We start from the raw sequence: 17,899 nt of genomic DNA on the forward strand, positions 1-17,899 counted from the left end.
CAAAAAATCTGCTTGGTGCCTGCTGCATCATCTAATCAAATCAACAATGAGTGTCCATGGACGAGGTTCATGCAAAGCTTCTTATAGCACCAGTGCTGCTGTTACAGGTTATAAACCTACTGATGCATTCTATTAGTATATAAACAAGATTTGCGGGTAGTGCACTGTTCCTGTAGGATGCTTTATGCGTGTGAGTCCATTGGAGAAAATTAAATTGCAAAAATCTGACTTTATGCTTTGAGGTTTTTAATACAAAAAATACATTTTCTGCTTTTGCTTTGATGGCGCGTTGGGATGTTGCTTCTCTAATGTAAAATTAAGCTTTCCGTTAGGGACAAGCACACATTTTGTGTCTATATACTTCTAAGAGGCTATCGTCATACAATTTTGTTGAAGAAATTGCAATATTATAGACTTAATTAAAAGTACATTTTTATTGTTATTATAATTGTTCCCATCCTTTTCTTCCAGTCAAACCCAGCGGAGCCCACATGTCTTCTATCGACATGATCTAATCAACCAACTACAGCATAACCATGCACTGGTTACACTTGTAGCAGAGAACCTGTCTGCGTACATGGAGAATATGAGGCAGTTCTCAAAAGGTTTGTGACAGTATGATGAAAACATTAATTTTATTCATTTTTATACCTATGGTGTTAACTTGCTGCTTTTATATCTTTTATCAGAGCATGCCGACTTTGATCCTCAGACAGTTCGGCCAGGAAGTCGATATAGTCATGTTCAAGAGGTTCAGGAGCGGCTTAATTTCTTAAGGTACCTTACAAGCAACTTTCCTGTGCAATGAACTGATTCCGATCCCAAATGAATTCTCTTTTCGCGGTCATTTGACTCCAACTGTTACTCCTTTTTGTCATCAACTCTAGTATCACAGTGTCTTAGAATAAACTGTCTACTGCTAGGAAACAAAGGCTAGAAAACTAAACTGCTTTTCACTTCACTTTTCCACTTGTTTTCTGTTTAATCTTTTTTTAGAGCTAAAACTAAAACACACGCAAAACCTGAGATTGTAAACCTTCCAATACGCTCAAGCAATCAAAAGTCAAACAATGATTCAAAGTCTCTTTCACCTCACTAAATCTTGTCATCCTTCAGATTCTTACTGAAAGATGGGCAGCTCTGGCTATGCGCTCCCCAGGCTAAGCAGATCTGGAAGTGCCTGGCGGAGAATGCTGTGTTCTTGTGTGATCGGGAGGCCTGCTTTAAATGGTACTCCAAACTGATGGGGGACGAACCTGACCTTGACCCTGACATCAACAAGGACTTCTTTGAGAACAATGTGCTGCAACTCGACCCCTCACTGCTGACGGAGAACGGGATGAAATGCTTTGAGCGATTTTTCAAGGCTGTCAACTGCAGGGAGGGCAAACTGGTTGCAAAACGGCGGGCGTATATGATGGATGACTTGGAGCTTATAGGGCTGGATTACCTGTGGAGGGTAAGAGTCAGTTACAGCTGTAGGGTTGTCTTGGGAATGTTAAGAGCTTGCTTGATCATAGTTATTCATTTATTACATTTTATTTTGGATTATTATTGTATTTATTTATTAATTTAAATATGATGCAGTGTTTTGATGGAATTAAACCAATGTCAAATTACATTTAGCGAAATAAAAAATAGTCCAAGCTCAAACCATCTCTTCATTTTCAGGTTGTGATTCAAGGAAGCGATGATATTGCTAGCCGAGCAATTGACTTGCTTAAAGAGATTTATACAAACCTTGGACCAAAATTACAAGCCAATCAGGTATGTTTTATATATCACTGGTTGTAAAAAAATTTTGAGCTGTTCTTGTGCATGTTTTAAAATGTGTCTCATGTTTGCAGGTTGAGATTCATGAGGATTTTATTCAGTCTTGCTTTGACCGGCTCAAAGCCTCCTATGACACTTTGTGTGTGCTGGACGGAGATAAAGACAGCATTAACTGCGCCAGGCAGGAGGCCATTCGCATGGTGAGAGTACTGACTGTGCTCAGGGAGTATATAACAGAGTGTGACAGCGACTACCATGAGGAAAGGACCATCCTGCCCATGTCCAGGTAGAGTTATTCAAACCTATCATAAAGTAACAGAATTAAATTCCTATTTTTGCCTGCCTCTGATGTCAGATTTTATATATATATATATATATATATATATATATATATATATATATATATATATATATATATATATATATATATATATATAAAAACTTTTTTTTTTCTGGTTCTTTCAGGGCTTTTAGAGGAAAGCATATCACACTAGTTGTGCGTTTTCCAAACCAAGGCCGACAGGTTGATGATCTGGACATTTGGTCACATACCAATGACACAATTGGTTCTGTGCGACGCTGCATCCTAAACCGAATAAAGGCAAACAGCACACACACAAAGATTGAACTCTTCATCGGAGGAGAGATCATTGACCCAGCAGATGACAGGAAGCTAATTGGGCAGCTAAACCTCAAAGACAAAACAGTAGGCATTTGCTTGGCTCTTTTTCTTAATTATAACATGCACAGACCATGTCAAGGCAGCACTTCTCTGTGTTTCTTTAATACATGTAGACACAAATTACTTGACTCTTTTGAGGGGTTTTTTTTTATGCAAGCTGTTATAATGCCTGTGTTTGCAAATGTACATGCCTGTAAACTAAAAATACTTTTGGATCCAAATTGAGCAACCTACAACCTCATGTGCACAAATTTATACTAATATTCAGCATTTTCAGTGTGCTTGTTGACAAATTTAAAGTTAGCATGTTGCTACAGTTTCACAATTTATTTTAAGACATTTCAATCTGATGACTATCTGATGACTGGGGCATTTCACACACACAACCTTTACTATAAAGGCATTGATAACCCAAAAATGAATATTTACTGACCATTTACTCATCCTTAAGATGTTTCAAACATGTATAAGTTTTTGTTTCTGTTAGAGACAAAATAAGATCATTTGAAATCGTGCTGGGCGATATGGCAAAAAGGCTATCTCGATAAATATTTAACATTTTGAACGATAATGATATTAGGGTTGGGCGATGTCGACCAATTTGGTACCGTACGATGTCTAATGTGAAACATCGCACTGGACAATGGCATCGTTGTCGTAGGCTGCGGTGAATTAATGATTTATAAATAATTAAGTAATTCATAACAAATTAATTATTTGTAGCCTACCGTTTCAACTGCCTGACCTGCATGGTCTTTGTTTTACCCTTAAACGAATCATAAATAAATAAAGATAAGTTACACACCAATTACCACCTGTCAATCACTTTTTCTATGGGACTCTGGCATGAATAGGCAGAGTGATCTGTGTCATGATAATGGCATCCACAAACTTGGTACACGCGTGAAAGTGAAAGATTAAAGTCGGCACTGTGAGTCATTACATAGAGACAAGATTGATTAAATGTCACGTTAAACAACTATAGTAAGATTCGATACAGCGGTACACCCTTAATGACTGATGTGCACTGCACTCTGGATTTTTGTGCTCAAGACTGCTGGACACTCACATACGCTGCAGCACTGACAGTGTGTGTGTGTGTGTGTGTGTGGGGTCATGTGATGTGCGTTTTCATCAGTATAGTGTGGAAGGAGGGCTTTACAGAAATGCTAGATGAAACGCTGGTGTGGACGTAGATCATTTTCTTTCTAAAATGCCATTTTAAAGACCTATTAGTGTAAGTGGGGCCTAAGTGTGTAGATTTTTGAAAGCAGGTTGCTGCTACGTTGGGGATGGGGGGGTATCACAATGCTGGCTCAGTATTGTGATGTCTATCAGCCATCCGTGATCGCATCATCAATCGACGCAACCCTAAACGATATATGTTGTTGCTTTCTGTTTTAAAAAGAGTCCCCCAACAATGACTGAAGCAACTTTCGACTGATAAACTTTTGGTGGCAAATAACTAATATTAACACACTTTTAGATTCCCATTGTTGCACATTTCTGCTGTGTGATTAGCTCTTAGATTAATTCAGAGTAAAATAAGTCCAGAGCTTATCATTGTTATTGACCTAAATTTTATCGTGATCCGATTTAATATCGTTGATCGGCCCAGCTCTAATTTGAAAAATGTTGGTAAACAGACAGTTGGTGGTAGTTATTGGCTTCCATACTGGCAAAAGTACATACAAGCGTGGCCAGACAGAATCTACAGGCATTTTTTCCTGTTTATATGGAGTGATTTTGGATTTATAGTAACTAAACTTTAAAAAAATCTAATAGAAAATAGTTTATTTTTCACCTTTAAGGTTAACAATCCAAATCCAATTAGATCTACTATATATCTACTAAAAGACAGGAAATATCACTTTACAAACGGCATTGTACATATCATATACACGTCAGTCAATAATATTTCTGAAAATCACATAAAAACGGTATAAACATTTAAGTGTATAAATACACACATAAGTAAATAAAAACACTCTGAAATCTGTGTGGGCCTGCATATAGACCATTTCAATGTGATGATGTCATTGGCCTGTAACATTTCCTTCTTGTTGTCAAACTATTTTATATTTGTAACAAGAGGCGATTCAATCTTAACTTAATGTTATAACCGCTATTGTAACATTATTTATCAATATGTTGAACTTTTTGGACTCGAAAACTGTGGAAATTTTAAATGTAAAACAGGAAACACGTCAAAACCATTGTTATTGCTTACACCCCTCAAATTAGTCTATAAATCAATGGCTGTTGTCAACTATTTGGTTACCAGCATTCTCCAGGAGACTAAGAAAATGGTGCAAGCATTTGAAGGGAGAGTAAATGATTACAGATGTTTTATTCTCTGGTGAAGTCTCTCTTTAAATGTAAGGTCATATGTGAACAGGATGTGTTGTAGTTAAAAGTATTCTCTCTCTCACAGCTCATCACAGCCAAGCTCACCCAGGTCAGCGCCAACATGCCTTCCAGTCCAGACAGCTCCTCAGACTCCTCCACTGGTTCCCCTGGGAATCATGGCAATCACTACAGTGATGGGCCAAACCCTGAAGTAGAGAGCTGTCTTCCTGGTGTGGTGAGCATCATTTTATGCAGGCACATGATTGAGCCTAATTGTCAATTTTGTTAGTGAAGTGATTACATATTGAACATATTTAAAGGCAAGCAGTCATGAGAAATTAAGATAAGAAGATTGTCTTCAAAAACTGATGTTAATAACTTGTGTGCATTTCCATCTGTAGACCATCTGTTAAATTAAAAGGCAACCAGTGACCTAAATTAACTAGGTAACCTGCTTCCAAACAAGATAACTGCCCGTTTTATATATTTTAATGTCTCCGGCTGGCATTCAGAAGTTATTCACATTTATTTAAAAAGTATAATGCAGTATTGTTTTTGTTTTGTTTTTGCTTGTGATCAGACTAATTTGGTTGCTATGTTCTGTAAAGTATTCTAATTAATGTCCATTTTCACAACGTATTTCAGTGTTAAACGAGATGATTAAAAACATTTATTGTAAAGAATTGCTTTACCAAAACACAAAGCATTGTGTAACATTCTATAAGTTCACTTTACTATATCAAGAAAATAAGTGGAGATTTTATTTATGAAAACTAACTATTGTGTGACTATTTGGTTAAAGTAATGGGTCATTTGATTGCAAAATAGAACATTTGTTACATGATCGTGTACAGTGTTTTGCCTTGGACCGTTTTAAGTGTAACCTCTTGTTCTTCTCAGATAATGTCTCTACACGTGCGCTACATCTCCTTCCTCTGGCAAGTTGCGGACCTGGGCTGTAATCTCAACATGCCTCTCCTACGGGATGGCGCTCGTGTCCTAATGAAGCTCATGCCTCCAGGTGCTCTATATGCTTCATGGCTGCTTGACATGCCTAGCTCTACCGATTAGCCTTCTCTATTAATTACTCAATGTTGTTGCTCTCCAGATAATGCCACAGTGGAAAACCTGCGAGCCATCTGTCTGGATCATGCCAAACTTGGTGAAAACAGCCTTAGCCCCACGTTGGACTCGCGCTTCTTTGGGCCGTCACCGTCTCAAGTGCTTTACCTGATAGAGGTTTGTTGGCTGAGTTGGTTCTAAAAATATGATATATTATATGTATGGATGTATGTGATTATCATATTCATATATCACAAATTCTATCTATGTATCTATCCGTTCATCCGTCCATATGTCTAACGTTCTGCCTATCGTTCTTATCAGTCTTATCTATCGTTTTATTGTTTTATCATTCTATCTATCGTTTTATCATTTCTTTCGATTTGTCATTCTGTCTATCGTACTAGTTATCGCTCTATATTTTGTTTTATCTTTCGTTTTGTCATTCTATCTATCATTCACTCTATCATTTTATCTATCGTATTATCATTCTGTCTTGTTTTATCATTTTATCGCTCTAATGTTCTATCATTCTATCTATTTTTTATTGTTATATGTATCGTTTTGTTTTATTGTTCTATCTATCGTTCTGCCTATTGTTTTATCGTTCTATCTATTGTCTTATTCTATTTATCATTTTATTATTCTATTGTTCTGTTTATCAATTTTCATTCTATTTATCATTCTGTATATCGTTTTATCATTCTATCTATTGTTTTATCATTCTATTTGTCGTTTTTTCGTTCTATCTATCGTTCTGCCTATCATTTTATCATTATATCTATTGTTTTATCCTTCTATCTATTGTTTTATCATTCTATTTGTCGTTTTATCATTCTATCTATCATTCTGTCTAATGTTTTTTTCATTCTATTGTTCTGCCTATCGTTTTATCTATTGTTCTGTTTATCATTCTGTCTATTTATATATCTATCCATCACAATAAAAAGATATTTAGAAAATGCAAGTTAGCACTACTATTACTGTATAGAAATTAATGAAAAGGGCAAAAAGTAAAAAAATAATTTAATATTTTATGTCAATATAATGCAATTTTATTTTATTAAATAGTTTTTGCATCTGAAATTTCTTATTTTTTATTTATTAAATAAATATTTTTTACAAAGAGTTTCATTAATAGCCACAATAACAGTTTGAGCGAAAACAGTAAAATGTTTTGGTAATGTTTTTGTGCCTCAGGTGGTGTATGCATTGCTCATGCCTGCCAGCGGGACATTGGGTGAGGATGCTAGCGACTTCCAATACAACTTCTTGAAGAGTGGTGGCCTGCCCCTGGTTTTGAGCATGCTCACCAGAAATAACTTCCTGCCAAATGCTGACATGGAGACCCGGCGGGGAGCTTATCTCAACGCACTAAAAATAGCCAAACTGCTGCTTACAGCTGTAGGCTTTGGCCATGTGAAGTCTGTGGCGGAGGCCTGCCAGCCTGTGGTGGAGGGGACTATCCCTGTGTCGCCTGTAAGTTACTCTTACTTTAGCTTCTAACTGTTCCTTTAAATGAAAAGGAACTGTTCTCTTTTTACAGAAACGTAGACGTGCTGTTAACTCAAAAGAACCAGTACTTGCACCACATTAGTCAAATACGTTATAGTATCATGGATTTTAAAATTGCAGAACCTGGAGACACTCCTTAGACTTTCGTCCAGTACCTCATCTCATAAAAGCGCACTTAGCACTGCCCTAGTATATAGTTATAGAACCAATTATGTGGGCTTGGAGTAATAAAGTTTGCTTACTGCAAAAACTGGATTCTGTTGCAAACTTTGTGAGGATGTAAGTGAAATGTTTGAGTGGTTTTGATTTAGTGGCTTATATATGGCTGGCACTGAGCATTTTATTTCTGTTTAAGACTGTAACCTTTCAGCCTCTCTGACATTCATCAATCAAATTAGAAACAGACTGCCTTGCCCTGTGCAGCTCCAGAAATGTCAGGGGTGTACAGTGTCTTGTGAGGAAACACTTGCACAGACTCTAGAGGCGTTTAATTGAAGGAGTACACAGCCAATGTACTTTGGATTTTGCAGTTTTCTTTTTATTGAACATGTTTGTTTTAGGCCTGCATGATACTGAGAAAATATGCAATATGCAATCATGTTGTTGAGTATTGTGGTAACAGTATTTTACTAGAAAAATGCTGTTTTAATTGGCTGTGTTTTTAAATCATTTAAGTTACGATATTAAAGAAGGAAAATATTTTTTTGAAATTTAATTGGTTTTAGTTAGAACAAAACATTAAGTCTTTAAAACACTAGTAAAAAAAACAATGCATAAATTTAATTTATTACAGACATGTATCCTCGTCTAGTTTTGTGGTTTATTGTGCAGCTTTTCTTCATAAATTGTCACTTAGAGGCTGAACTTTACACAACTATTGATACAATCACAAAATTAACTAAATTAAATATCAAGACAATTTTTTTTTTCAAATTGCTGCAATAAAATCATTAAGACACACTCATTTGGAAAAATCACAGTGTTGCTCATCCAATTACATATTTTTTGTGATATGTTTTACAATGTTTTTGTGATATGTTAACCTTGATAAATGCATAACACATTGTCTGTGTTTGATGAATTGGGCACAGTCCCAGCCAACTGCCATTTGTTTCATGTAGTTTAGTTTGCATTTCCACTTCTGTTTTTTTTTCTCCGCACTTTCTTTTTTAATTTGTCGGGTGTTAATTTAAGGCCCAGGTTATACAGTTGAAAGAATATTCCAGTTGCCTTAGAGTATCACTAACCAACTTGCTCCAGCACACAGACTATTTATGAGAACTTAAACAAAATTGTATATTATAGTATTAGTATAGTGTAGAAGATATAATTGTTACATTGTTACATTTTTTGTTGTGGTTGTTGTTATTATTTAATTTTATATTATATCATATTGTAACTATATTAGAATTGTGTTTTTATTTTATATATATATATATATATATATATATATATATATATATATATATATATATATATATATATATATATATATATATATATATATATATGTGCTTTTCATGAATCTCTAAACTCAATTCATGGCATAAGTATTGGCATTGATTGAATTAAGCATGATATACTCCGTTTTCTTTCATAGATCAACCAGACCACACATGACCAGGCTCTAGTGCTCCAGAATGCCTTGCAGAATATCCCCAACCCCTCTGCCGAGTGCATGCTGCGCAATGTGGCCATCCGCCTCGCCCAGCAGATCTCCGATGAGGTATGCTGTACAAAACCACACAGCCATTACCTCCAGAAAACTGGTTTGTTTGCATTCTGTTGAAATGAATGTCCTCAACAGTCTTGACAAGAATCTCTGTAATGTATTCTGTGATCAAAATGATTCACCGAGTAAACAGATATATAATACCATTGATGTTGGTTGTTTTGGAAACTTTGTTGTTGCTGCCTTTTTTCGCCTCCTGTTTCAAACTTTCAGTTTTTCATAGTTTATCCTTCTCCTCCTTTGCACAGAATTTCTTCCAGGCCTCCAAATACATCCCAGATATCTGTGTAATTCGAGCAGTTCAGAAGATAGTCTGGGCTTCTGGTTGTGGCTCTGTTCAGCATGTCTTCAGTTCCAATGAGGAGATCAGCAAGATCTATGAGAAGGTGCTGGTTCTTATTTATAATTAAAACCAAATAAAACTGTGTCATTAAATAGACTGTTCAACTATTTACGTCTGTGATGTGTGATCTCCCATAGACCAATGCTGGCAATGAGCCGGATGCAGAAGATGAGCAGGTGTGCTGTGAAGCTCTGGAGGTCATGACCCTGTGTTTCGCTCTTATGCCCACTGCACTAGATGCACTTAGCAAAGAAAAGGCTTGGCAGACCTTCATTATAGATCTGCTGCTGCACTGCCAGAGCAAGTGAGTTTTCATGAGGCGTCTGTTCAACTTTGACTGGGTAGCATATCAGTGGCATACTGGTATGTGGTTTATTTTTAACCTTGTAGCCTTTAGTAAATATAGGTCAAATACAAAAAGGGGTTTGTAATGTATCTTTAATGTTTTGTAACACTTTTTTTAACTTTGATTTACAGATTACACACGCAAAAATGACAATGTGTAGGAATGGTTAATATACTAAAAATGTATAACAGTTTCTTAACAAAAATTTAAGAACAAGAACGACTTGACAACATTAAAAGCACCTCAGTTAAGACTAAAAAAATACTAATAAATTGTAGTTTAATCTTTTTATACTTCAGAAACATATACTTCATAACAATATTTTATTTTATTTTATTTTATTCACTTTGGTAATTTACTGCCTAATATGTAAAATGTATATTTTTGGACTTTTATTTTATTATATTTTGTGATAATTTAGTAAAAATTTACTGTTAGCAATCAATTAAATTGAAGAATCCTTATTAATAATTAGTTATGATTAATAAATACATCTGTATGTATGTAGAGTGTAAAACTAAAGACCTTATACCTAAATGCTTCGGAGTTTGAAACTCGTAACTCATAAAATAAAAAATGAATTTTTGTAACTATAATATATATATATATATATATATATATATATATATATATATATATATATATATATATATATATATATATATATATATATTTCAATATGATTTCTTTAATTTTATCAGACAAGATATAATATTTAAAGACAAGCCAACATTACTAATGCTGAACTTTACTTCTAGGTCTGTTCGTCAAATGGCTCAAGAGCAGTTTTTCCTCATGGCCACTCGATGTTGCATGGGTCATAGGCCTCTCCTGTTCTTCATCACCCTCCTCTTCACAGTTTTAGGTGTAAGTGTCTTGCGTAGTTCTCTTTAATAAAGCTGTGGGATGAATGTGTTTCATGTATTTGTTAACTCATAACATGTGATGATTTATAGTCGTCTGTTTTTATTGTGTGTTTGTGTTCCAGAGCACTGCAAAAGAGCGAGCTAAGCACGCTGCTGATTACTTCACTCTTCTAAGGCACTTACTCAACTATGCATTTAACAGCAACATAAATCTTCCGAACGCTGAAGTTCTCTTAAACAATGAGATTGACTGGCTGAAGCGCATCCGGGTATGTTCATTAAGTGTTTGGTTTTGTTCATTAAAATGGAGGAAATTTTAATTTTCTAAAATAGTAATTCTTATTATTTATTTTTTTTAGGATGAAGTGAAAAGGACTGGAGAGCCTGGGGTTGAGGAAACCATTTTGGAAGGTCACATTGGTGTCACCAAAGAGCTACTGGCTTTCCAGACCCCAGAAAAGAAGTTCTACATTGGCTGTGAAAAAGGAGGGGCTAGTCTCATCAAGGTAAACCTCTTGGATGTTTTTATGAAATATTTCTAAAATAAGTCATTTTTGTGACCTGATAAATGTTTCTTCTTTCCTCAAACTTTTGTTTTATAGGAGTTAATGGATGACTTCCTGTTCCCAGCATCTAATGTGTACTTGCAGTATATGAAGAGTGGAGAATTCCCCACTGAGCAGGCCATACCTGTGTGTAGCACCCCTGCCACCATTAATGCCGGCTTTGAGCTTCTGGTTGCACTTGCCATCGGATGTGTGCGAAATCTGAAGCAGATTGTGGACACGTTAACTGATATGTACTATTTAGGTGTGTGTGATGGGATGTCAATTTGTTTCTGAAATTTTGCACTTCAGCAGTTTTTTTAATTTTATGTACTGTTATTTAGAAGATTATTAACTGTTTTTTTTATATATATACCTTCAGGTTGTGAACCACTCACAGAATGGGAATATTTGCCACCAGTTGGTCCACGGCCCACCAAGGGCTTTGTGGGTCTGAAAAATGCAGGTGCAACTTGCTACATGAACTCTGTGATCCAGCAGCTCTACATGATTCCTCCCATCAGAAACGGCATCTTGGCCATTGAAGGCACAGGCAGTGATGTGGATGACGATATGTCTGGAGACGAGAAGCAAGATAATGAGGTACTGCATAACACGATCTATTTCAGGAGCTTCAGTTTGCTGGATTTTTTGATTATGTAAATGACTCAATGCTCTGGAGATGTTTGTTTTGCTTTATAAGGGATTACGGATGGTTCATTTACTTTGTGCCATGTGAAAGTAAAGTTTTTCGAATGGGGTATAACATATTTTTGGCCATTAATATCATATGTCTGAATTGACTTTTAAGGGCTTGTGTGAATGTAACTTATTCTACTCACATTTTGGTCCAAATAAATTGTCTATAGTTGCAATATTCAGATTGCACCCACTGTTTTAAAATCCATCACCTGAGCAAACTTGGGCTTTTATAAACAAACTGGTCAGTAATGAATCAGGCAAGTGCTATGTATAATGCCTTTCTTAAGTAGGGAGTAGGGTTGTAACGGTATGAATTTTTCACGGTATGATAATCGTCTAAAACAATACCACGGTTTGACGGTTTTGCGGTATACGGTATGTTACAAATGTTACAAAATAATAGAACAGTGAAGCAAATTTGACTTTTTCCAAATAATATATTTTCAGTTACTATAAACAACACCACTTACAATGAACAAATAAAAATAAGAAAATAATAAATAATGTGTCAAAGTCCAAATAAAGTCCAAATAAACATGGTGCAAATCCTCAGTAAAAAATAGATATAAATATTTACTATACTATAAATAGTTACATAACGAAACTAGATTCAATATGGAACATCCTTAGGGTTTATGTGCCAGCATGGATATGGTTGTCTATCGATATGGATTTGGATATGGTTGTCTGCAATGCAGACAAACAGCTACATCTTCATTTGCGTCTTTTGAAAACAGCAAGAGCAGCAGTTCGTCTTTGCTGTGTCACTGTTTTGTCATGTTTCTGTGCTGCTGTGCATGCAAAAGTACTTAGTATGAGAATTATTTCATGCAAAACTTTTTTTTTTTTTTTTGCGTTTTATTTAGCCGCGCATAAATGTATGCCTATCTCTCATTCCGTGTTGTTCAAAAAGCTTGGTCCACAAACAAAAGCGAAACCTATGTTTATTGGTTGTGATATAGCGAGTTTGAACCAATCTGGGCATGGAGGAGGGACAATGCATCAATGTATCATGTCTGATTTGTCCGGAGCCACAGTGACGAGCGTTTCTTTGTCAAATCAGCGTTGTCAAATGTTGATGACGTAACCGCACTGATTCCGGAGCCTCTGAAAGTCCGCGAATGTTATGTGATACAGCACTGGAAAGCTGAGATTCTCTTCTTTATGCCAATTTTTGAATTGTATGAATCGGATCAGCGGATCAAAAGTTATTAAACATTTAAGAGCAATACTTATTTTTAGCCGCGGGCGACTGTCTCGGTCTTTAAGGGTTAAAACCGTTGATATGCAATTGTTCATGGTATGATAATCGTGCACGTTCAAATCGTGGTAAACCGTCATACCGGTATATTGTTACAACCCTAGTAGGGAGTATTGCTATCTTAGACTGTTATTATATATATTTTGTTGGTTCTGTTCATTAATTTGCATAATTAAAATCTTTTGAATAACATATTTGATACTTTTAAAGCAGGGGTCACCAAACTTGTTCCTGGAGGTCTGGTGTCTGCAGATTTTAGCTCGAACTCTAATCAAACACCTGAACAAGTTAATCAAGGTCTTACTAGGTATACTTAAAATATCCAGGCAGGTTTTTTGAGGCAAGTTGGAGCTAAACCCTGCAGGGCATTGGACCTCCAGGAACGAAATTGGTGACCCCTGCTTTAAAGGGCTTTATATATGCATTACATTTTGAACCATAGATGATTAAAATGGACAATTAGCAAGTACCCCAATGGGAACAGCTCAGCTGGTGGGTGTGGCTTATTTCCCAGTATAATTAAGCACAGGTGCTTGCTTTATTAATTTTGGGAACTTACAACTGCATTTGTTGGTCTGGAGCAGTGTGGCCAACTTTGTTGGTGGTTAAAGCCAATATTCAGATTCTTTAATTGTAATTTAATTTAATTGTAAATGCACATAGTGGTTTGTTCCTCAAGTTGGTCTGATTATTTCTGTCTTTAAATGCTATCTGTCTTTAAATGCTATTAAAATTAGGTTATATTATGCTTTGTTAAATGATTATCTGCCCAATGATGATGAACATCCTTTCTCAGTTCCAAGTGGCTGACAAATCTGGCCATCTCTGGGGTATATTTGCCATGTTGGCATTCTCTGGAGCTGAGGGCTTTACATTATTATTATTATTATTATTATTAATAATAATATTAATTTATTTATTTTTGTATTTTTTTATTATTTTTTTTAAATATTAAAGTGTTCTTAAATCATTGCAATGTAAGTTTCTACAGATTGATATCTTGCTTTAATTTTGCAGAGTAATGTGGATCCCCGTGATGAGGTGTTTGGCTATCAGCACCAATTTGATGATAAACCCTCTCTCAGTAAGTCAGAGGACAGGAAGGAATACAACATTGGGGTTCTTCGCCAATTGCAGGTCATCTTTGGACACTTGGCTTCCTCCAGGTTGCAATATTATGTGCCTAGAGGATTCTGGAAGCAATTTCGGTAACATTTTTCTCTTTGTTTTACTTGGTCCTCTTTTTGTTTAAGGCTGCTGGGAAAATACTTTTCTCTATATATCGGTGTCTTCATTTGTTTCTCTTATTGCAGGCTGTGGGGAGAGCCAGTCAATCTGAGGGAGCAGCATGATGCCCTGGAGTTCTTCAACTCGCTGGTTGACAGTTTAGATGAAGCTTTGAAAGCATTGGGTCACCCTGCCATGCTGAGCAAAGTGCTGGGCGGCTCTTTTGCTGACCAGAAAATATGTCAGGGCTGTCCTCACAGGTACATCAAAAATCTAATGCTATCATTTTTATTGCCTTACTAGATCTTTAAGTCCCAGTGAAACACTTTGTGCTATCTTTTCAGATATGAATGTGAGGAATCATTTACGACATTGAATGTAGATATCAGAAACCATCAAAATCTGCTCGATTCTATGGAACAGTATGTGAAAGGGGACTTGCTTGAAGGTGCAAATGCCTACCACTGTGAAAAATGCAACAAGAAGGTGTGTTAACAGTTTTAAGTCATCTTTTGGATGTCCGATGTTTACTAGACAAATGCTGTTAAGCTAAAGCTGGTGATGTGCATCTACATGACAGGTGGACACAGTGAAGCGTTTACTCATTAAGAAGCTTCCTCCGGTGCTGGCCATCCAGTTGAAACGGTTTGATTATGACTGGGAACGAGAGTGTGCCATTAAGTTCAATGACTACTTTGAGTTTCCACGAGAGTTGGACATGGAACCCTATACAGTAGCAGGAGTAGCTAAGCTGGAAGGGTCAGACGTGCACCCAGAAAACCAGGTATTTCACCTAGCCTTTTTCTAGGCCAGTATCAATTTTCTGGTTGTAATTTTTCAGGTCTTTATTACAGTATAATCACAATATTGACCTAAGCTGCAAAAAAAGATTAGAAAATATTTTTAAAAAATGCTTATTGATTAATTGAATATACATACACAGACTAAACAAATGTTTTTTTAAATTGTATTTTCTATTTAATTATTTTTATTTAAATATTTTAGTTAATCATTAAAATCAGCAGTGGGAAATAACCATATTATAATTTTAGCAATGTTTGGGGGGTAATGCATTACAAGTTACTTTTCTAAGTAACAAGTAGCACATTACTTTTAAAAAGTTATTTTTTGAAAATGTAATGTGAGTTACTTTTTAGTTCAATTAGCTTTTAAAAAAATACATTTTTCAATTAAAATTAAAGTCAATGAATCACAGTGAATAAGAGAATGTTTATTATTTTGAACACATCAAAGAAAAGGGCATTGCCTCAATGAACAGTGATTTTATCTAAGACAAATAGGACAAAAGTAGCAAACACATTGCATTAAAATTTCAATCTGTATGTACGGCATCTGTATATATATTAAAGAAAGAAAAAAACAAGTTTTGAAAGAGATCAAGCCCCACCAGGTAATAAAAAGTGACGCAAAAGTAACTTAAAAGTAAGGTAACTCGTTACTTACCATAAAAAGTAACTCAACTAGTAACTTTTTTAGGGAGTAACTCAATATTGTAATGCATTACTTTCCCCAACACTGATTGTTGGTGTAAATATAAATAACTGAATTTATTAGTTATTGGCCATTTTAACCTTTATGGCTGTTGATTAATACAATATTAGTAGGCCCACACGGAATCTGCACATGCAGAATTCCGCAGATTTTTAGCCTATCATTTATTCAGTTTATTTACTTGTGTAAATGTGTGTAAAATTTTTATTTATTCAGTTTTTTTATTAATTTCAGTAATATTATTGAATAATATGAAATTTTTTATATTATTTGTTTACGATATTGTTTGTAAAGTAATATTGTCTGTCTTTTAATAGATATATTATGTGAGAGACTTGCTTTGTTTACCAAATAAAGTGGATCTTATTGGATTTGCATTGTTAACATTAAATACAGTTAAAAATGTATTACTTTTTTTTCATATATTAAGGTTTTAGTTATTCTGCGCAGAAATGTTAGTTATTCTGCGCTGTCTTACTGGACAGCGTTAACAAACAAAAGGCATATAAATAAACCTCATAACTTGTATATTAATAACAAATCTGTACATACAATTCAACATCCAGAGCTTTTTGTCCAATTTCATCTGTTTAATATTTGTTGTCTTTTCTCATATTTATTTTCGTGTTGTCACTTAAAATGTACACTGGAAGCTTCTGTAGCCAAAACAATTTCCTTGTGTGTGTGTGTAAGCACACTTGGCAATAACACCGATTTGATTCTGGAATAGTCACAGAATCTTCATTGTTGTTAGCCAGATTAACATGTGAAAATGTTAATGGTTGAAATCATTTGGCGCTGTGATGAACAACCACTGAAATACAATCTGAATTTGTAAGACTATAAAATTTGTTATGTTATTTTGTAGTGATGTTCATGATCAAAAATAAAATTATTTTATTTATTTATAAAATAAATAAAATTCTAATTAGGCATATATCTAATTTTATTTTTATAGGGACTTCATTTGGTCTTTAAATGATGTGTAATTGCATGTCATTTAGGGCTATTTTTGTGTAACATGAATTTTGAAATTACTCTTTTACAGCAGCAGGTGATCCAGCAGAATGAGCCATCAGAGCCGGAGCCGCCCTGCAGCTCTCGCTATCGTTTGGTGGGAGTGCTGGTCCACTCAGGACAGGCTAGTGGAGGTCATTATTACTCTTACATCATTCAGAGGAATGGCAGCGGTGGCGAGGGAGAAAGAAACCGTTGGTATAAGTTTGATGATGGTGACGTCACCGAGTGCAAGATGGATGACGATGAGGAGATGAAGAACCAGTGCTTTGGAGGAGAGTACATGGGTGAGGTTTTCGACCACATGATGAAGCGCATGTCTTACAGGCGACAGAAGCGCTGGTGGAACGCTTATATCCTGTTTTATGAGCGGATGGACACATTGGACAAGGACAGCGAGCTGGTTAAATACATCACTGAGCTCACGGTGAGCAGCAAACCTCATCAAGTGAAGATGCCCTCTGCTATTGAGCGCAGCGTGCGCAAACAAAATGTGCAGTTTATGCACAACCGCATGCAGTACAGCTTGGAGTACTTCCAATTCATCAGGAAACTGCTGACCTGTAACAGTGTCTACTTGAACTCACCGCCAGGTAAATTCAAACATCATCCTTTATCTTTTGCTGTCAATGGGATCAGAGCTGAAGTAAACTATTATTTTATATAGTCAATCAATCAGTGTTTTCTTTCATATATTATAAGATTTTTTTTTTTTATATATATCCATCCTAATTTTACAGTATGAGCTGATTTCTTTGACTGTGCTATACTTCCCATTCATTAGTCAATATAGAGAAATAATGATGAGATGATCAAAGTTTAAACAGCACAGTTTACTGCACTAATATAGACCATACATATTCAGGAAAATAATGTAGTAAAATGTTTAATGTACAGTTTAATTATATAATTTGAGGGAACGTGTCTGTATACATCTGCACTAATCAAGTTTGAGGTGGATTAACAC

The 17,899-nt window shown here is 35.4% G+C and overlaps 1 protein-coding gene across 17 annotated transcripts in view; it reads left to right on the forward strand.

Moving 5' to 3' along the window:
* The window catches only part of usp9 (ubiquitin specific peptidase 9), a 59,969-nt gene that overhangs the window by 27,364 nt on the left and 14,706 nt on the right, over positions 1 to 17,899 (forward strand). For 15 of the 17 annotated variants that reach the window (XM_087266942.1, XM_087266944.1, XM_087266950.1 and 12 more), the window contains 23 exons: positions 472 to 605; positions 690 to 777; positions 1,117 to 1,459; positions 1,672 to 1,767; positions 1,848 to 2,059; positions 2,239 to 2,479; positions 4,890 to 5,039; positions 5,705 to 5,825; positions 5,913 to 6,043; positions 7,067 to 7,345; positions 8,982 to 9,107; positions 9,362 to 9,499; positions 9,594 to 9,760; positions 10,561 to 10,669; positions 10,791 to 10,937; positions 11,028 to 11,174; positions 11,271 to 11,478; positions 11,596 to 11,816; positions 14,194 to 14,384; positions 14,490 to 14,663; positions 14,748 to 14,889; positions 14,984 to 15,187; positions 16,964 to 17,525. In XM_087266942.1, coding sequence (XP_087123068.1) covers positions 472 to 605; positions 690 to 777; positions 1,117 to 1,459; positions 1,672 to 1,767; positions 1,848 to 2,059; positions 2,239 to 2,479; positions 4,890 to 5,039; positions 5,705 to 5,825; positions 5,913 to 6,043; positions 7,067 to 7,345; positions 8,982 to 9,107; positions 9,362 to 9,499; positions 9,594 to 9,760; positions 10,561 to 10,669; positions 10,791 to 10,937; positions 11,028 to 11,174; positions 11,271 to 11,478; positions 11,596 to 11,816; positions 14,194 to 14,384; positions 14,490 to 14,663; positions 14,748 to 14,889; positions 14,984 to 15,187; positions 16,964 to 17,525 — 4,331 coding nt within the window. 17 annotated transcript variants of the gene reach the window in all.

The sequence above is a fragment of the Danio rerio genome, chromosome 9 (assembly GCF_052040795.2).
Source record: "Danio rerio strain M-AB ecotype USA chromosome 9, GRCz13ab, whole genome shotgun sequence".
Taxonomy (NCBI): Eukaryota; Metazoa; Chordata; class Actinopteri; order Cypriniformes; family Danionidae; genus Danio; species Danio rerio.